Source organism: Anoplophora glabripennis, unplaced genomic scaffold, assembly GCF_000390285.2.
Source record: "Anoplophora glabripennis isolate ALB-LARVAE unplaced genomic scaffold, Agla_2.0 scaffold535, whole genome shotgun sequence".
Taxonomy (NCBI): Eukaryota; Metazoa; Arthropoda; class Insecta; order Coleoptera; family Cerambycidae; genus Anoplophora; species Anoplophora glabripennis.
This window is the reverse complement of record NW_019416612.1, coordinates 25,984-48,601: the sequence shown is the minus strand read 5'-3', so window position 1 is coordinate 48,601 and position 22,618 is coordinate 25,984. Positions and strand designations below refer to the sequence as shown.

Below are 22,618 nucleotides of genomic sequence, written 5' to 3'. Positions count from 1 at the left end.
AACTGAATTGCGTATTGCTGGTTGCTGAACCGCTTAGTGCCTCGTGTTAATTGCCGCACCGTTGTTGAATTTTATCGAATTTTAAATTTATTATAACGCTAATTATTTTTTAGAAATAAGCATAAAGAAGTTCAAAAAAGCAATAAACATTGTACTTTATGGCATTTTATGCACGCAGTTATGTCAATATTCCTTAATTAATCGAACTTTTGTACATCAAGTTGGAGATTTTGATATTTTTTTTTCTCGGAAATGGTTGAGTTTAGGACCCATGTTATATAAGGTTTTTTTGTTTATTTTAGTGTATTCTCGTCTGTTAAAATTAAGGGAGTCAAACTTTTCGCACCCTGTGTATTGGCAATATGTAGACCGTGACAATTGCAGCGTCAAAAATCAATACACTTCGAACTTTTATTAATAGTGTCGAAACAAGAGACTAGAGAAATATGGTATAGATTTATGGGAAATATGCCACTGGTAGGACACAGTAAAAACACGTGATCTGGTATTAGGTTACCGTAATAAGAAGAGTTCTGTTGAACCTTTCGGAATTGCTAGATATCTACGCAATCTAAAGGGTGATCCAGTCATAATGTCATTAATTTTAAGAGAAGATGGGGAAAAATAGTGGAATACGAATGCGCTATTAAAAAAAAAATGAAATTGCATATTTACGGTGAAAAAAAATATCTTCAAATCATTATTAAACCCCCTTTTCGTGCCGCTCGTGACCGCCAACCTAACTTTTAATGCATTTTTAATCTGTAGTTAACGACAAAACAAACATTTTCACTATGTTTTATAATTGAATTTTTAGTATTATGTTCAATTAATAATTCCGTTTGTAGTACGTAGTGACCCATTGCTTTTCAAAGAGTAGTATGGTCCCTACTTGTTTAAAGCGCCACTACGGCTAAAAAACACGTATCCACACTTTGTGTGTGTGTTGGGATCAGAGATATAGAGTAGGGGAGAATGAGCTTCGACGAGTGCGCATCCACTTTTCTAGGGACGCTACGGGCGCAGACATTTTGAAGGCTTTTACGTCACGCAGTGACGCAGTTGTTGTTGACGTTAGGTTCGCAGGTGTGTTTTTTGAGGTTATTCATGTTTTTGTTTGTAAATTTCGTTTTAATTGAACTTTAAATGTGTCTTGTGCTTTGTGCTGTGAAAGGAAGCGCAAATTGCAGAAGATATCCAATACAAAACATTTAGGTAGCTGTACACAAAAATAAGATATTTCCACTTTTTATTCTAAATTTTTATTGTAAACATGTAATTTTTTTATTTCTAGCTTTCTTAGAAATGAAACTTTACAGGAGTGGCTAAAGGTTCTTTCTATCGAAAAAGAAAATTGGGTATGGACAAAAAATAACGTAATTTGCTCTGAACACTTTAAAGCAGATGATTTTGTCGCCATTTGTGGAAGAAAAATAGTACGACCCAACTCTGCACCTTCCATAAAATTATTTTGTGGTGTATCTTCTTCCATTTTAAGTAAGAGTACTTTATCGAGTTCAATTAATACAGGAGCTTTGACCAACAAATTGATGTTACAATCAAGTGAATCATCTTTGACCTATAACGTTACTGAAGTTCGAGTAGGTACAACGTAAAAAGAAGAGACAACTGAATTTAAGGTAATAAAGATTTGTAATTTAAAAATAGTAGTAATGCTAAGGATGTTAAATACGTACCCTGCCAAATTGTTTGATACGGACCTAATAAATTAAGAAATAATATTTACAGTAATTTTATTTTCAGTGTTCAGAATACATCGAATGGTAACACTAGTACTGATAGTAGTGCTAAGAGAAGGAGAATTATGGCAATGAAAACATACTTTAATGGATAACTTTAATAATGAAAATATCTTTGCAGTACATCTCCTTCTACAGTTGCAACGAAAAATGTTAAACTGAAACGTAGACAAGAAACTTACCATTCAGTCTTTACGAAAAGAAATTAAGGACGGATTATTCAAGGCCCTGCATTAAGACAAAAAATTAAATAATTATTTTCAACCATCAGTAAATAAACCTGTTACGTTATACAGTGTTTTATTTTAATATACAAAATATTTAGGAACTACATCACAATTTTTTTTTATTTCATATAAATTGAGTACCTACCGCAATCTGTTAAAGTTTATCGTATCAAAAATATATTATTATTGGTGTGATTAATATTCTCTGTTGAACCTTCTGTGAAACAAGATAGCTATAACATAATTAAAGTATCATTCAATTAATTCAATGTAAAAGATAAGCACAATGTCGGAGTGTGTGCAGATTTATACATATGATAGGTAATAATATCCTATGCAGTTATGATACAACTCTAGCCGTTGTTCTTGGGTAATATAGTATTTAATATATTTTTTATGAAGTGCATATATGAAAATTTAAATTTTTATTATATAATAAATATTCAGATACCTATACCTAGAAAATTATGAAAAATAATTCATATGTAATTGAAAATTTCAAAAGTACGTATTTGTTAGTTCATATTTCATTTCAAAATTTAATGTAAAGTTATGTGCATTTCTAATTAGGAATTTTAGAACTGACCTGGTAATGTAATACAGTCTCCCCTCGTATCTAAAGACTTCAAAATGGCGACCTCCTTTATTAGCAAGTTTGCGCATCTTGACGCTCATTCTCCCTACTCCATATCTCTGGTTGGGATCCACACTTTTATTTTGAATTGTCACAACTGATTTAATAGTTGTTACACCGATGAATTATAAGTTGCCTAGAATTCTTATTGAAAATTATATTAACTGCAAGGTAAATATACCTAGTTTTGTTAAAAATAAGTAATTAATAATATACTGTTGTTCATACTGATAGACTTTTTAACCAAAATAATGCAGAAAACGCACACGCGCGTCGACGCGATGGTACATATTTTTTTTTATTATTATTTTTAACAACTCCAAAATGGTGGAGATTTCAAACGCTTCGTTTCGTTTTTATTTCGTTCACTTTACGCTAAATCGTATTTCGAATCGTATAAAAAGCGCACTGGGCCTTAATACGAGCTTATGAATAAAAAGGAAACAGATGTAGGACGAAGGAAGATTTGGGCGCGTTTTACGAGGCGCGCCCTAGATATAACGTCGGGTAAAGGAATATTTGCTTATCACAGGGCATAAACGTGATTTCTGCTATCGTTCGTTCATGATCAAGTTTGGGTATCGACGTTTTCTCAATGATGTACCCTCTAATAAATAAAAGATAAGCTAATATCACAGGAGAGCGAAGTAGGTAGTAGTTAAAATTTAGAGTGTGCTTTGCATTAAATTATCAGTTCTGCTGGAGCAGCTTGTACACATGGAACTAATCATTGGAACGAAGTTTTTCTAAATTTAATCGTATTATCATAATGCGGTATTTAAAACTTTTTAACTACATCACATAGTAGGTATAGTAGAAAGTAGGCTAAACTATGTGAAACCTTTATCTTTTATTTTTTTCATTTCAACCTCACTTAAGTCCTAAAAAAATAGTTAAGCATCTCTATTGATTCCATTGAAACTTACCGATTGCCTTCTCTACGAGTAGCTATATGAAAGCCTTCCACATACTCATACAAAAGAAAAACTGTATGTGCAATTCGAATAAGAATAGCTTTATTTAAGCACTCAAATTGCTGTACTATGTATCGACAGAATAGTGCAATTGAAGACATTAAACTCCTCTCATTACCACGTTACTGCAGCTCAAACTACCACCAAATTAGAATCCAATGCACTTAGAAGGCAATTCCGAACAGTAAATATTGATTTAAGGAACACGTACAACTGTGTTTAAAGTTTCAACGGAGTTCTGCAATTCTGCTGGGTTGTGGGTTCCTACGTTCCTAAAACATTCAGGTATGCTGGAGACACTTGTTCTAATGTAGGTATAGAACGGGCGAAAAAGGTAAAAGTATAAGGCAATTGTTTTACAAGACCATGTTTCCCGTTTGACATAAAATTCAAATGCTTAACTTTAAAATCATTTTAGTTAATTGAAATAAATTTGAATCACTAATTTATTTTTTATGATGATATTCAAAAAATGTTTTCCAAAAAAATCGTATGAAATGAAATCAAACAATGTTTTTCGATACCAAAAATCTAGTTATCACACACAAGACTCCTAACTGTTGATATTACGGGAAACATTACTCTATACTCTATGGGTTACATGCCTTAACTAATATTTAATTACGTATATTTCATTTTTAGTTTTTATTTTAGATATTTATTTATTATTAGCTCCTTACAGGCTGGTGTAATACAATTTTAGTAGGGGCATTAGGGGCATGGCATGTATGTCAATTAATATTTATTAGAATTTATTTTTTACTTTTCCCTGTCGAATTAGAAGTCACTTAAATTGACATTATCGTCTACTCGTCTATTATACAATATATCATATTGTTTTGAGAGATACAACATGAACCACATGCTACCAAATTCGACATTTGATGTTCCCGAATGCAATTATCCACATCATAATTTGGCGCAATTAACTTCAGAGCAAACTGAATTAGGCATGGGAATTGCGACCCTCAGCAAAATGTAATTAAGCTTCAATTTGATATTAATATTTATATTTATTTAAGCAGGATATTGCGCCGAATGATGTAACAGCTAGACTTAGCTTATATGCTTTATAAAAACTTAAATATTGCATGAAAAGACCGATCAACCATTTTTGAAAGGATAGTCAGAGATAATAATAATGGCACGCCATTGATATTACTTAATTTGCATATTATATAAGTTGCATATTATTCTTCTGCGACAAATAAAGGGAAAATGTCAATATTATCGTACAAAGTTGGATGGATATCCATATTCCATTCAGTACCTTTAAAAAAATATATTATATAACTACTAGCGACATCTATCAATTCCAAAAACTACTGTGCCGCCTCTCACCGTTGACGACGGAGAAATAACGCATGCGCTGGCCAATCACATTATCCCTGTTTAGTTCGCGCGACTGAGGTGTAGACGTGGACGCCATTGTTGTGTATAAACGCGATTAAAATAATTCTATGGCAGATAAATACGATTCCAACGGCGATTACGCGAGTTACACCGATAATTTTAAACGCAAGAATATGCCAGACACCGTCACAGAGAGCGTGGACGGTGACAGCGAGGAGACAAACGCGTTAAATCAGAAAGCCGGGGAGTATGTACGGGAGCTGTTGGCCGAGAAGTTATCGATCGACCAAAACAAACTTCCAAATGCCACAAGATTAATTGACCAAGGTAAAAATGTTAGCCTATTTTTGTGTTTGGTACCAGAAACAGGTGTGTTGTTGGAATCATTCGAAAGTAACGCCTCGATATATTCATTTATGACCACATAAACTAATTTACATTTGTTCGTGGGAGATTAATTTCAATAAAATATCAGGATCTTGCCTAATTAGGTGTATGTTACAGGTCTATAAGAATACAATTATAATATACGTCGCAATTTTTATTTTTAATTAATTGTTGCTCCCTATACTGGATAATAAAATGTAAGATCAACTACAGTGCTATTGCTATCGAATGGTTAAACAATAGACACTTAAAGCATTGTCGTTTTTTAAATGTTAAAAAATACCCACAATGAAAATACATATAAAGAATTGTGAAATAGAACTTCTTGAAGATATAAATCATTCGTTTGAAAAATGATTTTTTTAAGGTGCTACGGCAAAATGTTTGTTTATTGGCTAGAACTACCATGAGGTACGAGAACTTTACTCAACTCCAATCGGTATCACCACATATGTATCACGTTTGATTAGATTTAAGACTTCTCTAGATTAAAGTCATCTCATTTACTGTTGTTACATTTTTGTTTACCTTCTGTACTTCATGGTCAGATCGTATCAGCAATATACTCAAAATATATTTTAATTATAAAATTGGAAGTAAAGAACCACCATAGACATAGGTAAAATTTTATCATTATTGTTTATTAGGTATAGTGTCTGGTATATCTATCCTAGTCATATACCTTATAAACTACTGGACTCGCCCAACGCCCAACTGTCATTTTGCCTATATAAACGGTAATCGCTCAGACGTGTGCGAGAGAGATGGAGCTAGTAAGGGCTTAAGCTTCGTTCACAGAATTTCGACTGCAGCGCGCTACATTTAATTCAACCAATCAGCTAGCTATACTCGATTCCTTACCCCTTTTTTCTATTGGGCCGTATTCAAAGATTTTATAAAAATAATATAGAGCAAAAGACAAGAAAAATTCATTTTTCCAGTAGTGTAGGTATGTAAAAGTGTTTATTATTATTACTGGCCTAATGTAACAGTACAATATTTGAATTGTTTTAGCTATAATATTCCAAATGGTTTTTATAATGCCTTATTTATGTAGTTCTCCATTTATTTTCCTCATATCGTAAACTCGATCGGTTAAAATTACTGCAAGCTCGTCTGAGGTAGTTGTTTCAAATATTTCATATTTTCTTGCTTTGCAGAACTGTATAAATTCAAACTATGTCGATGCTTTCTTTGTTCAACATATGATTTGAAGAGAATTTTTGTTAAGCAAACTTTTTCGTTATATTCAATTTGATGTTAAAAAATAATTTGAATAGTAACACATTTAAAAGCCGCAAAATTTGGACGTTAAAATGACATTTTATTTTGAGGATGGGGGAAATGATGTACTCTAATATGTTATCATCGGAGACAACTCTGCTTGGTCATTATTTTCAGAAAGATGCAAAAAGTATAAACATGTTGGTACCATCATAACTTCTTTCCTACTTATGAAATTAAATTTGTTCCCCAGTTAAACGTGTCTTTATGCAATTTATCGCAGAACACGATTGCACCGTATTTAGTTTTTACGAATCTTTCACATACACTAAGTCACACAAAAATTCAAGAAATCAATCGATAATGTCAATACATGACATTTACTTCAGTTTGTTTATGGCATTTTGTAACGGTATACCCGTGTACCATCATTTGTTTTACCGGTATTTGCCTCAACCAGCTTCATCTACCTTGCACACATCAGCGCGATTGACCTCTCTTTCTAGGGCCAGTCCATCAGTCCATAGTTTACTTAGTTTACTAGGTCTATGGTCCTAGTAGCAAAATAAATCACACTTGCAGATAATTTTAGGAACAATGATTTAGACACGATTAGAAATGGTGGATATATTGAGTTTAGTTAGACTACTACTCTCCAAAAAATAATCTGATTATATAAATCTAGATATCAGCAATTAAAAATTGTTTCGAACTAATAACGACGGCGATTTAAAATTTAAAAGTTCGAATTTTTTCAAAGCCGCGTAAACAGGACTTACGAATATGAACTGTACAGAAAAATGTTTGTTTCGTCACCCTCTAAAACCCGTCAGTTCGCACTATACACACGTTATTAATAGAAAGACAAGATTTTTAAAATTTGGGACAATATGTTCATCGGAAGCGAAAAAAATTTCTTCCTTGAGTTCATTAAATCCGTAATATTATACCTACGAAGATAAAAGTTTTTTGCGATTTTACAGTAATATAATGATGAACAACATAACATAAATTAGAAATGTAACACAAAAAAAATACATTACATTGGTAACACAATCTTCATTCCATTACTTTGCCGCTGCGGACTTATCCTCAGTACTCAAAATCGTAATATTAAGTCAACAAACCAAAGAGGTTGGAACAGGTAAAGAAAAGAAAGGCTGCGATTTGGCGCATATGCTGTAATTTTCTATCTTCTATTCTATTTCTTTCTTATCTTCTGTTTCTATCTTTACAAACTTTCGAAAAATCACAACCAGGCAAGCGAACCTATCAGTTTACGCGTTTGGGATTGCTTTAGGTGTCTAATTTTTTTGTACAGAAATATTAAATATCATGTATTTTACAAAATATAATTAATAGGTATAGGTACTCTCTAATTGGAATGATCAGTATTTAACTAAAACATAATGTAATTTACCCATATTTTCATGTCAAAGTTGGATAATATGGGATTTGGCAAACAATAGTTTCTTATGAAAATATTCATAAAATATATTACGAATCGTACATTTATTTCTAAAAATAAAAAATAGTATTTATTTAATTAGAAAGAAAGAGAATGCGATTTTAATATGTATACCTCATAATCATATAACCTCGATCCATGCTGATATTACAACAACCTAGGTACTAAATACAAGCTAACTCAGGAAAAAAACGCATACCATAATGAATAGCAATAATAACCTAAATTATAAAATCATAATCGACCTCCATCATCTATCCAGAACATTACAACGTAACGACATAATCATTTGGTGAGATTGGCCAATTTGGTTGGGCAATTAAAATCCACCGATTAATCCGAATGGCTGCAATTTTTTGATCAGAACAGTTGGCTTGATGCCTGGCAATTTTTTTTATTTATTACCGAAATGAAAAGATTACCAATCAGGAATCTGTGGCCAAACATCTTTTATAGCAGCAATTCATGTGATGAATTAGTTCATTTTGGCAAAATGAAGTTTCTAAAAATTAAAAAAAAAATCGCCCAGATAAAGATTCCCGTCAGCAGTTTCCTATTTGATCTTTCCATTTTCCTGTACTGACGATCACCCTGTACACAGTGCAGTAACGTAATAAAAATTCTACCAGGAAGACTGTAGTATTTTATTTATTTTCTCGGAAAATTCCATCAAACTTTTAGAAACCTTCATATTTGATCCGCAAAGAGTTTGTGGTGTCGCCCCTTTAAATCTCGTATATCGAGTTATGAACCCGCTTCATAAACTGTCTTTCCTCCTATTTCCCAGGACCGTAATCGAGTTATATACGATGTTCATAGCCATTTCAATGTTCATTCCAGTTATTCCTGTCCTAAATTCATTAACCCAGATGCAGCTCCATAAGTATGTTCCATAAATTTTCTGATTAGTTAAAATTGCATTAGCATTTCCTAGGCAATGATTTAAATGCATTATAACTATTAACGGGGCGCTGCTATAATGCGCTAACTGATTTACGCTACTCGCAAAACAGAGTTATAGCGGTAATAATGATAGAAGATTTATTCAAACGGGGAAATATATTTCTACTATTGTTTACTCAGTGTTTCATTACGTATTTCCACATCTTTTCACCCTTCTAGAGTTCTGTGTGAAAATCGAAAAATGTTTTCTTGACGGCTACTAAGTTTTCGTCTCACAACTTCAGATTCTCTTTGATGCATGTATTAAAATTATGAATGTGCATGTAGTAAAATGCAGGGTGTCTTCTGTCAATAAGAGGATCACAAAAAAAATCGACGAAAGGTCTCCTCGGCCAAACTTATCGTATTATATGTCTTTTGGGTCGCTGAAACCGAATCTGCAAGTCATTTGGTCCCATCACGTCAGTGTTTTTTTCTAACCTCAAAAAATTGCTGAAAAATGGTAGAATTCAACAAAATCAACCCTGCAACCTATTAAAACCTTATAACTCCACATCCTTATGAGCCCGAACGAGCTCGACAAGCCTCAAAACCTCGAAGCTGAATAACCCTAAAATCCCAAAACGTCAAAACCAGGGCCGGCATTAATAAGGGTGAGGGTGGCGATCACCTCGAGCGTCACACATGAGCAGCGAGACACACTTCGAACAAAGAAGCCATTGGCCGAAACTCATAAACTTAAGCTCCCAAGCCCACATACTCTGGTCGGAGCGAGATCAATGTTTGTTACAAAGGGGATAAAGAAGCAAATGGAGCTTAGTATCAAACCTAACCTTGCAAACTCTAACACTCTCTTGTTTCACTTAGGACCTAGGGTATGAGGGTGTGGAAGCTTGGTTTCATGTGTCCCGCCAAAGGCCTGTGTGATGGAAGCGTAGATCTTGCTGCGCCCAAGGTACGTACGTTGTGCTCAGGGTATGTGGGTTTGGGATTTTGGGTTTAGGGACTCTACTGCGTAAGGTGCCCCTAGAGTATGTGGGTTCGGATGCTTAAGTTTATGAGTTTCGGCCAGTGGCTTCTTTATTCGAAGTGTGTATCTCGCTGATCATGTGTGACGCTCGAAGTGATCGCCACCCTCACCCTTATTAATGCCGGCCCTGGTTTTGAAGTTTTGGGGTTTTAGGGTTATTCAGCTTCGGGGTTTTGAGGTTTCAAATTGAGGTCTTGTCGTGTTTTCAGGTTATGGGGTTTCGGGGTTTTAGGTTGAAAGGGTTTACTATTCAAAAATGAAGGTTTGTGCCCTATGTGTAAGTTTATTCGCTGCTTATTTTGGGTTTTAGGCTCATCCACTTTTGAGGTTATGTATTTTTACGGTTGCGAGTTATCATTTTACGGCTTGTCGAGCTCGTTCGGGATCATAAGGATGTGGGTTTTAACAGGTTGCAGGGTTGATTTTGTTGAATTCTACCATTTTTCAGCTATTTTTTGAGGTTAGAAAAAACTCTGACGTGATGGGACCAAATGAGTTGCAGTTGCAGATTCGGTTTCAGCAACCTAAAAAACATATAATACGATAGGTTTGGCCGAGGAGACCTTTTTTGTTGTGGTCCTGTGTAATTTTTAAAATCAAATTTTAGCTTTTAAAAGAAACAGTGTTTTAAGAAAATAAACAACAAAAGTAAAACACTTGTAGTTTTCTTCTATCTTCTATCGTTTAGAAATGGCTAACTACCATGTTTCCCTGTGATGTTTTTTGAGGTCAGATCACTATCTAATCTGTCGTTGAAACTCATACCAATTGTGCTTGATACATGACCTTGGACATATGATACATCATTTGAACGTAGAGTTTCTCGCTCTTTCCGAATCCGAAATCAAAAATAGGGGTTCCTATTTAAAAAAAAAACAAAGTTGACCTTGACAATTACCTTCAGGGTCGTAGGCAATGTCACCATAACATGCCCCTCTCCGAATGCAGTAACTTTTGTCCGAAACATTTTTCGCTAAACTTTACCTGGGCAGAGATATCCGGGTGGAGGGATTAAAATGGCCCACGCCTACCCTGTATACATATTTCAAAATTAACCTTTGTGGAGCGCATCGACCCCTAAAGAGCTCCCAACTCGAGAAGCATTGATTATTTTTGAAATACAATAATAATAAATTACAGTACGAAGCCAGTTCTCGGGATAGCATCAACACGAAACAATATGTGCCTTAGGACTCGTTACTACTAATTTCCTAGTGTTCCATTTTCTGCGTTGCTGAGTACACAAACAGCGCTGTTATCTAAAGTAATTCCATTAAAACAAATTAACCCCGGCTTTGTGCCGCTACTGTGTACACACTCGGCCTGGATCGTTTCTTTTAATTACATCCGCTAAGGATGAGTCTTACAAACATCTTTTGACAAAACTGCGTTATTAATTGTTACGTTTTGATGTTTAATTAACTGACGGTATCGAAATTCCATATTCAAGCGTAAACACTTAGTATAGGCATCTTGAAGGGTAAATATTATGGCTGGAGGGTTGTAGAAGTCATTAAATAACAGTAGGGAGGGAGTTACTTTCACATGTCATTAACTTCATGTGTACATTAGTCACTAACAGAGATGTTGGGAGACAAATTGTTACAAACGAATTGTTTTCTCACTAAACTTAAAGTAAACATAATGGCACAATCGAGAGCACAATAGAAAAGTATTATGCCATCAACCTATTTATGTTCGAAGTCTTTGAAGTAATTTTAGCAATTTATGTGATTGAAGAATGTAAGTTTAAGTCATCAAATGGTTATAAAGAACAAATAAAAAACTACTTTCTTATTTACTGGTTAATTTTTTATATAATACTTTAAATTTCTTACGACTATGAACAGTATTCGATACCGCCAATTACTACAGAGCCTTAATAAATTATTACAAGCCACATGTGCAGTAATTTTGTTTGGAACAGTAATTTTATTTCCTTCATGTTGGCAATAGACCTTTTTAGTCACATACGCTAAATAATAGGCAGCCCCATAGTACACAATCATTGTCATGAAGAATTTCTCAATATTTTTACTAGATCGATTTTCGACCTGATGTACTTTGGATATAAGAGCCAAAAAAATTGTTTCTTTGTCATGACCTTAAATATCGCGATATTCTGGCAATATTAGAAATATTTAAGAAGTTTCAATTCCCAAGTGACAAACTAATAGAATTATAGAATTTACATATTTAAATTTATAGAACAATTTTGACTTTTATAAGTAATTAATAAATTAAAATTGTATCAGTGTTACTGAGCATGCGCATTAAAGATAATTTAATGTAAGCGAAGTAGCCTTTCCACAGGATATCATTCAGGAAAAGTTTGGTTATGGTTAAGAGTACGTCTATAATAAACTACTTGAAGAAATAAACACTCGATGAACACACTGACACAGAACAGCGCCAAGAAAAACAATAAAAATACATGGTAGAACTAAAAAGTGCCAAGATTAAACAAAAGAAGAGAAAATACAGATGATGATGACAGCGATGATATATTAAGCATGCGCATTAGGAATAACACGGTTAATGTTAAATTTTCACTTTATTTAAATTTAGGAATGTTCTTTTATATTGTTTTTTTTTAATTTTAAGCACATTAGTGTATCTATTTTACGAAACACGTTTTATAGTAACTATGTAAATTGTACACAAGAATATGATTCGGTCTGCACAATTTCAACTATGACAATTTGTTGCAGATTGCCTAAATATGTGACGTCACACTAAAAGAGTCTATTAAATTTCGGTAAAATTAAAAATTATTTCACTGGCTGATTGGCCTAATTTTTCACGATATTTTATTCAACCAATCAGCGGTCGCATTATCTTGAGAGTGACGTAAAAGTTTGTCATTGTTCATTGTAAACGAATCATTAATATTGGTGACGTCAAGATTTAGGGATTTTTCGTTGTCAGCACCAGCCCTGCAATGTGAGTTGCTTAAGCTCGGCGGCAATGAATTATATACATACTGGAGGGAATCTACCGTGTTTTGACTGTTTTGTTGAGTGCTTTTGCGTCAGGGGCATAGAAAGAGAAGCCATAAGCGGGAGGGATTTGTGTCTCTTTTCGTTACATTATTGTTTATGATAATTTTACTAATACCTAGAATTCTATATTTTCTGTTCCTAATATTTAAATTTGTATTAATAGTTTACCTTCACATCAATTTCATAACGAAAGGAAATTAATAAGAATATAAAAAAAAATCGTTTTAAAAGTAATTCCCTTCTAACTTCCATTAATATCAATGAGTGCGAGAGAGACGGAAAGCCCTCTCACGACGGGTTGCATATATTAAAAATTGGCCTCATGAATATAACAATATGCATCCGTTCCAGTGTGTAGGTATATACTGCGGTCACGCGGCTTGTAAACATTTATGAAGCGTCTGTACTATAAATTCGTTCAACCCTCAAGGCTTGGCAATTAAGGAATACCAATTTTACACCGATTGCACTTCAATTTTGTTGTTTAACCTACTTGAGATAATAGATGTAAATTTATCTGGAGAACTGTTTAATAGTTCAATCCGTGTTCTACTTTTGATGGTAGGTATAATCGATTAGGACCTAGAATTGCACACAGTATGGTGGCGTCATTTTCCATTTCTATTAGCTATGTACGATGTACGAGTAATAGTTTTTTAGTCATAATCAGTGGCGGCTCATGTCTTCCATAGCAAGGAGGGCGAAAAATTTAGGTACAAAGTATTGAAAAAAAAGTAAAATACAATTGGGTAGAATTATTTTAAGTAGGTACTATTGAAATATAGGGAAAATGTACTCAACATTATTTTTGATAGTGAAAATCCATTCTTCTGCTTTTGTCCGAAATAAACTTTTAAATTACTTTTTCATGAAAGTATGGTATTTCTCGCAACATTGATTTTTCAATAGATAGCATTACTGTCACTACAATCAATTTAAACTTTTGCAATCTTTTAAAAAACACACAAGAACAAATTACGTTTATTAAGAAAAAAAGCGGTGAATAGTTGTTATTTGATTACAGTCGGACTGAGAGTCGGACTAAACAGAGCCCAATCTGCATAGTAAATATGGTAAATATGGACGGTACAGTAGTGGCGAACTACAAGGAGCCTACACATTCAGAGTTTTGCAATCGTATTTTGCAAGTCGAGTTAAATTGTTTGCACATTACAAATTTAAAAAACAATATGTGTTTTCTCAAATTCCGTATTGACAACTTTTTTTTTGTAATTTTTGTACCCCGCCACTGGATAGGCTAGTATAACCTCAAAAACAGCACACATTAACAGCGTCTTTATACCCATTTGGGTGTTACGACGTGCATTGTTGTCGAATCTCATCTTTCTTGATTCCTATACATGATATGCGCAAAAATAATGAAGACACACAGCACTGAAATAAGTAACTTTATGGCGTACTTGCGCTACCCAGACACGTAATTACTGTAAAACAAATGAGTTTCAATTACAAATAGTAACGCCTATTACACAACATAATAAATATAAATGATTTGCAAAAATATCAATTTTTAAAAGACGGAATCGGAATTTTTTTAATATTCGACGCTTCGTCCGCATTAGCATAGCTGGCCCTAGCCGGCGGGGCCCAGCCAGGACAATAGGAGGTCCCACAAAGCGCCTACACCGGCCGCATTTGCGGTCGGGGTAGACGACGGATGGGGCCCACCTACGAAGGCTGTCCAGGCCTACACGAGATGAGGCAGGATAAAGAGGGATAATCCCCCTCGATCCCAAATCATTGAGGCCAATTTCTAGCCATGGAATAATGGCGCGCGCAATCTGATTTTATAAAATTATGTTCCATTGCAGTTTCGTTCTCTGTCAACTAACTTTGATGCATATGTAAACGAATTGTAACTCAATTAAGATTAATTTCAGATTAATATTCTGTAGAAGACGTACCCTAACTAACTAAAACTGACACCCTGTATGTGGATACTAAGAAGTTATAGAAAACATGTTTCTATACCGTGTCAGTAAATGCGAACGACCCTTTACAGCCCCGCAACCTACGCCCTTGCATCGATTCCATTAAATTAAAATCCGAGCATCGATTTACATAAATTGATTCGTCCACACTCCACACCCCGACGCCGTTCCACCGGTCCTTTTTTTTTGTCCGCCTTTTGTTTTACACCGCGGCAACTAGCAGGAACGCCATCCTCTCTCGCCTCCGCTGAAGTTGATGGATAACCGATCCATTTCCACCTGTTCATTTATCACTGCGGCCCACAGTAATAGGTGGAAAACCGCATTTTCTCCGCCTCATTTTTTCCGAGCCCTATACCCATTATTTACCCGCTTATTCGTGTTTATAATGTTTTAAAGGCCCTTCAATGGGGTTGGCTTTAATCTTGCGAGGGTTCTTGAATTTTAACGCTTTGTTTCCTGTGAATGTATCCGCCGAAACCCATTTCCTTTACGGATACTTTTAACAAAAGAATTTTTCACCTTTATATTAAACCGAATTTGAGAGATTCGGTTCGTAATGTCAGTAATATTTTATAATGCATCCCCAAAAGACATTCGTAAATATTTTGTAACATTGTTGGATAAAGTAAAATACGAGTTTAAGAAAAATTTAAGCACCTGCAAATGACGTATTTTTTAGGTAAAAGTTAAAGGTTAAGTAACATTTATGTTTTGATGTTGAAATTTAAAGGTAAATTGCTTTTGCCGCTCTTATTATTAATAAAATCAATTTGTGGTTTTAATTAATAAAATAATTTGACATATGTGATGTCCAACTGTTCAAAATTTTGTCCAACGACGTGTAAAAACATTTAGGCCCGTCTTACTCAGTTTCTACAAACACAAATGTTGCCCTGCTTCACCATAACACAAATGTTTCACCATAAATGAAAACGATATCCATCAACTCTGAGTTGCTATACATGCAAGTCATTGTTGACACTAACTACTAAAAAACTATTGTAAACACTATCGCAATGACTATTGTAAAATCGGATTTCAGTATTCAGATTCGCTGAGGCCACGTGGCTCTCCACGCGTATTGCGAATCACGTTAGAGACAACAGTTGTCTAGCCATGTAATGCTTGAAAGTATGTACTATAACTGCAATAATTATTTTCTCGGAAACTATAAAGATCAGAAAATTAAAATGCCTCGATCTGGCAATGGCAATGAAGGTTTCCTCTCGTATTCAATTATAATTGGAGAAGGCTTTAACAGAGCACACAGAATCATTGGATTTATAGAATCCTACATAAAAAATAGACTTCCCAAATTTTTCGCTTTGTGCTTTAACTTACACAAAATAAAATTTCAAATGAAAGTAAAAAAATTACTGATTTCCGTTTTCCTTGCACTTGAAGAAAACTACCCCATTATTAAAAAATAATACTCTACACTCTTCTAGAAAAATGCTATTACTTCAGCCATCATGCATTTACAAGACACAAGCGGCAAAAAACATACAAGGAGTGATTGTGGTTCCGATTTGTGACCATTTTATTTTCAACACTAATCACAGAGTAAGCATTACTATGTATTGTGTATTAATGATCATAGTAATTGTATTTATTAGTGTAAATTAGAGGATTGTCTCAAAAAATACTTAACACCCACTGACAGTGGTGTGCTGTCACCATCACTTCAGTATTTTAGCCATAACATGTTCTCAACGATCATTGCAGTGTGTAACAAAATTACTGCAAATTACAATTAAACTTTCTACAAAACGTACTAATAAATGTATAATCTCTATCGATTACTTTCCTTACATTTTCTGATATAACTAATACATGGATATTTTATTATAGAAATAACAAAAATTCAGCAAATGGGAAGGCCACCAGCAAAGGAGCAAAAGTATGTGGATATTTACAGAGAAAAGCCTATTAAAGTCACAGTTAAAGTACTGGTACCTGTTCGGGAACACCCCAAGGTAATGTTATCAAAAATTGATAATTCTGTCTGTATATATGTAATTAGAGAATACATGACCTTAACTTCATTTGCGATTTATTATTTAGAAAACAAATTTTTAGTTCAATTTTGTTGGGAAACTTCTGGGTCCAAAAGGCAACTCCATGAAGCGACTTCAGGAGGAGACCATGTGCAAGATGGCTGTTCTCGGAAGAGGTTCGATGAAAGACCGTCAAAAAGAGGAAGAGTGCCGCAATTCCCTCGACCCGAAATACAGTCACTTATCCGATGACCTGCACGTTGAAATTTCCGCTTTAGGCCCACCAGCTGAGGCACACGCTCGAGTCGCGTATGCCCTCGCCGAAGTGAGGAAATATTTGATCCCAGTCAACAACGATAATATCAGACAGGAACAAATGAGAGAGATGGAGATTATGACTTCTTCTTCCGACACCCCTGGAAGAGCAACTGAAGAAGCAGAACCAAGAACTCGAAGGCCTCCAGCCTCCGCAATTTTGAGACGTAAGTGATAAAAAATATTAAGAAATGCTGAGATTTAAATAGGTGTTTTGTTTGTTTGTAATGGTGATAATAGAAAATGCAACAGTGTAAAGCTCTAGGATTCTTCATGTTAAGTCCTTCATTTTTTTTACTATCTGAGATATTATTATATTGATGTTATTCAGATGAATAACATTCTTATACGATAATTCTGCATGAAATCACCACAAATTACAAAAATTCCTTTTTTATACTTATGTTATGGTTTAAAAACCTTAAGGAGGAGTCCATAATAATAACACCTAAATTCTTGACAGAATCGTGAATGTTTATTTTTGTATTACCGATGCGAATATTTCAAATTTTGTCTAAACAAAATACGTTTTCATTTATTTGGATAACTTAACTTAACTTAAAACATTATTTGTAATATGTGCTTGGAGTAAATTTGATTTTTTAAATGAAATCAACAGTTGTATGTCATCAGCACAGCAATGCATATCAACTTTTTTATATTAGTAATATAAATGCAAATGAGAAGTGGGCCCAGAACGGAACCTTAAAGTACACCATTAATAATATTTAATGCTTTTGAATAAATATTTTCCAGTCTAACAATTTGTATTCTATGCCTAAGATAGTTTTCAATTAAGCTTATGGCATTTTGATTGAAACCCATGTAAGGCGGTATTGCCAGAAGCAACTGATGGTTAATTCGATCAAATGCTTTTGAGTAATCTAATAAAACGAGAGCGCTAAATTCACCCTTATCAGATCTTGATAGAATGTCATCAATCACCTTCAGCGATACTGTGGTACAACTATGTAAAGGTTTAAGTCTAGATTCTGTTCTCTGTTCTGCCATATTTAGTTTATAAAAAACTTAATTATTTTTTTTATTATTTGCCAAAGTATGGTTTAAATTTACCTTTTTCGTTGGCTTTATCTGTACTGTTTCTAATTTGCTCATAATAGTCATAATTAATGATCTAATTACTATTTTTAAACTTTTTCTTATTTGTCCTACTGATTTTCTGTAGAGCATATTTATTTTTTAATTACAATTGCAATAAGTTTAAACACAACTACATAATTTGTGAATATCCAACAAAAATTTTATTATTAGCTGTCACTCTCGTAGAATTGACTATTTTACATCAAAGCTTTTTAAGATTTTGTACAATGCGGTTGAGGGCTTTAATTTGGCATTAAGTAAATAAAATTTATAGAGGGAAAAGGTAAAGTTTAAAAAAAAAATCTGATCCCTAGAAATATTAATTATTTCAAGATGAATAACAGTTTATACAGGGTGTAACGTCGAATGGGGTCATATTTATACAGAGGCTTCCTTTAACCTTTAGAAACGTGTATCAATAGTTTATTTAATCAAATTCCGTCGTAAAAAGTTTTTTTTAACCTGTTTTTTAGTAATTTTTGTACCCTGCCGCAGGAGAAACTAGTGTAACCTCAAATAATGGCACGCTTTAGTCTCAGTGCATACACAATTCTACACCATTCGCCATGAGTTACTTTTGTTGAGTGGATGTATGCCACACAAACAGTACTTAACCTAGCAAAACCTCAAAAAGTATAATCAATAAAACTAAATGAAATACACAAAAATAAATAGTCTGTTGATGGCTTCCAACGATGAAAAACATTCAAATTCACAGTTAAATGTGCTGTCTCCAAAACCGTAACAACAATTGATCTCCCTTCACGCGCATTGTACAGGGTTTATAGTTCAAAAGTAATAAAGAATTCCCTGACTTTTCCAGGTTTTCCCTGACTTATAAAAAAGAAATCCAGGTCACTTGTAGTTCATTTTTACATACTAATTGGTGTTTATGCATTAAATTTTTTTTCGACTGGACTCCAAATAACAACCTCTTATAAAGGTTTCAAAACCACAAATAGTTTTCTTTCAAGAACCCAGGGCCGGCTTTCACAAAATTTCCAGTTGCAAACATCAAATTCCCTGACTTTCATGAATATTTTTAAAATTCCCTGACTATTCCCTGTTTTTTATGAAGAATAACAAATTCCCTGACTTTTCCCGGTATTCCCGGTTTTCCCGGCCACTACGAACCCTGATTGTAGGTTGCCTACAATTCATGTATTTGTAATACATGATTACAGCGACAGCATACACAAGTATTGAAGTGCATTTTAGAAAACTATTGTAACTCGAGTAATTATTTGATTAAAAAAGAAGAATTTCAGATTCGTATTCATGGGAACACATACTATTACCACTAAAAAACTCCCACTTAAAGTTACACCCTGTATATTAATACATTCGATGTAATTTATGATGCATAATAACACAGAACGATAACAAAAAAATATTTATTGATACAAATTCTCTAGAATTTTTCTGTAACTGCGTTTTTATAATACAACAAATTTTCATACGAACGGGATTTTTGCGATTTTGCAAAAATATATTTGCATTTATTGTAACATGTATGAGGCATAATTCTTGACATTGTGCAGTTTTAGAGATGCCTAAGCTGCCTATGGCCAGGAGATACAGCAGCTAACGCTCACAGGTCTAAGAACATGTACCACAAAAAGAGCCAATTTACTCATTAAACTGTTATAATAGAGTAATAAATAAGGGCGTACCTCCTAGCGGCCTACAAACGTCAAAATTTGTCAAGCTCACCCCTAAAACCCTCTATATAACTCTGCCGATAACAGTATAGTCTTTGCACTCATAAAGGTTACATGTACAAAGATATACAAGAAAAAAAAATGGGTAATAAATATAAGGGCATTGATTGCCATACCTCCTGGAGTTTAACGGCCTATTAATGTCCAACCTAACTTTAATTTATCTTTTATTATTTATTTATCGGACAATTGAGTTTTCGAACTACTTGTTTTGTGCGAAGTGATTTGAACTCGTTTTTTAATTTTAAATCCAGCTGCGCTACCAAGAGCGCCCCCTGTAATGAGAACTGCAACACGAACCCCAGTCATCACTCCTAGGGTAATGCCGGCCAAGACAAAGATCATGTCAATTTTGGACCGCGCACGTGTCGCCATGGAGGAAAGCTACGGCTACGATGAGGACGGTTACACGCCGTCGCCTCCTTCGTACGAATACTCTTCTTCCATGCCGCCCTCTAGATCATACCCGTCGCACCATTACGAAGCAGACTATGAACCCGACTATTACCGAGAGAGCAGCACCTCATACGGTAAGTTTTTTGGTCTTAACAGATCCATAAATTTGATCCGTAAAATAAAAAGAAAACCCGATTCCAGTATAAGGATGATAACTTAAAATAGGGTACAATGTTCGTAAAGTTGTGCCATATTTTTAAATAATACATAAAACTAATCAACCCTTAAATCATATAATCGCGTCCCTTAAACTAAACCTTAAACCATAAATAATAAAGCTACCATAAATTGTTTCTAATTATTTTTTAAACCGTTGTGTACAGAACCGTCATCTCGGACTTGGAAGCCGTATAAATCTCCTACAACTTCATCGAGCACCCGTCATACTGAAAGTTCTCGTTATAGAACCTCTCCCTATACTCGTCCGTCGAAATAAATTAGCTCTGTAAAAGTAGAAATATATTTCTAGACTTTTTGACTACGTTGTATTAAAATCTTTGGATTAACATGTTTATTATTAAATAAATGTTACTTTTCTTTTTTATACATTAAAAAGAAATTAATTTTGTTGCACTAATGAAATTTTTTATTTTAAAAATTTACAATCGGAGCGATTGTATTAAATTATCCAATTAAAAATTTAATAGCCTTTTTCTTAATATCTGCTTTACGTAAATCTATGTGGATTATAAACATTTAAATGTACTTATAATTGTAAAATGAGTTATTCTATAAGAACCGGAGAGAGCAAATGTGTGAACGCGTCACTAACACTTACAGAATAGCTCTATAAATACAAATATATATGTTTAATCTAGCTAACCAGTTAAATGTAATTGTGTAAGTCTACAATAAAATGTAAAGTTCTCTAAAGTTCTTAATTTCCCCCATAATAATAATAATTGATTTTAAAACATTCTAGTGTTCCGTTCGACATCAGGTAATGTATGTTTAAAACGTAATATTAAACGTAAACCTTTAAATAATCCGTTTTTTTTATTTTTTAAATATTTACTGCATGGTACATACTAAAATAAAAATTTACAGATGGAAAGCCTGTTTAACATGATTTTTTTCCTAATAACTGTGCTTTTACTATTATTTCCTAGCAATTAATACGTAATACATTGTTCGTTTTAATTTTTTTATTTAATTTTAAATTCGATATTTATTTTTATGTAAGTCCAGTCATGTTAAACATATTGAATACTGGCAGCATCTCATCAAGAAGAAACTGAGTTTCTGGTGGAGGTTTCTGGAAGAATTTTTTGATCTTGTTAAAAATAAAATAAGGATCATTCATTATTTATTTATAAAAAATTTAAATGTCGAAGCTCAGTTTCATTTTGATTTTAGTTACTTAATAATTTGATATTAATCTAATTTTTAATTTTACAGGATAACACCGGACTACATAGAGCAAGATTACGTTGGCATATGTCTGTGATACAAATTTTTTTTAATAAATAATTATTTAGTAATTAATGTTTTATTTATTTCTTCCAAGTTCCTTACACTAGAGGTATGAATCAAAATTTAAAGGGAAACTAAATTGCTAGTGGAATTTATTAAAAATGTCTCTAAAATTACTTTATTGTAAGTGAATAATACAATGCAAGAATGAAGATGAATTTTTCGAGACGAAACGTCTGAATCTGGACAGTATTTAAAACAATGAAGTTAATCATGATCCTGGAGAGACGAAACGTTACATATAGAAATTGTAGAGATGGGCACTTTTTGGAAAAGTGTGATAGGGACTTGTCCGTTGGAAATGTCAGAAAAAGTACTTTTGACCTTGAATCTAATAAGGCACCTATGAGTGACATGTTTTCACAGATCACTGTTTGAGGGTACACAAAGCAAAATATTGCTTTTATTTTAATGAATATGTCGATATATTTTACTTATTACCTACCTTTAGACTTTTTTATGAACTGGTTTCTAATTTTCCCCGGATAGCCAATACGCTTATTTAAATGTTTTTCCATCTTAGTGGAATTCTTAAAAAATGTTTTTGAGCAGGTTACATATTTTATAATGATACTCAATTCAGAAAAATATAACCAAACTGTTGATTTTGGCGTAATACTTCAATTTATAAACTATGT

At 33.6% G+C, this 22,618-nt stretch overlaps 1 protein-coding gene across 2 annotated transcripts; it reads left to right on the top strand.

Annotated features, from left to right (window-relative positions):
• Positions 1 to 4,996: 4,996 nt before the first annotated feature.
• LOC108913674 (KH domain-containing, RNA-binding, signal transduction-associated protein 3) lies at positions 4,997 to 21,988 on the top strand. Of its 2 annotated transcripts, none has more exons than XM_018719261.1 (5): positions 4,997 to 5,275; positions 16,769 to 16,893; positions 16,997 to 17,396; positions 20,306 to 20,581; positions 21,906 to 21,988. In XM_018719261.1, exons 1-5 carry the CDS (start codon positions 5,056 to 5,058, stop codon positions 21,908 to 21,910), a joined length of 1,026 nt encoding a protein of 341 aa, XP_018574777.1. In that variant the 5' UTR covers positions 4,997 to 5,055; the 3' UTR covers positions 21,911 to 21,988. The 2 variants fall into 2 exon arrangements, with proteins under 2 accessions (XP_018574777.1, XP_018574775.1); XM_018719259.1 differs by lacking the exon at positions 21,906 to 21,988 and adding an exon at positions 20,831 to 21,862.
• Positions 21,989 to 22,618: the final 630 nt, after the last annotated feature.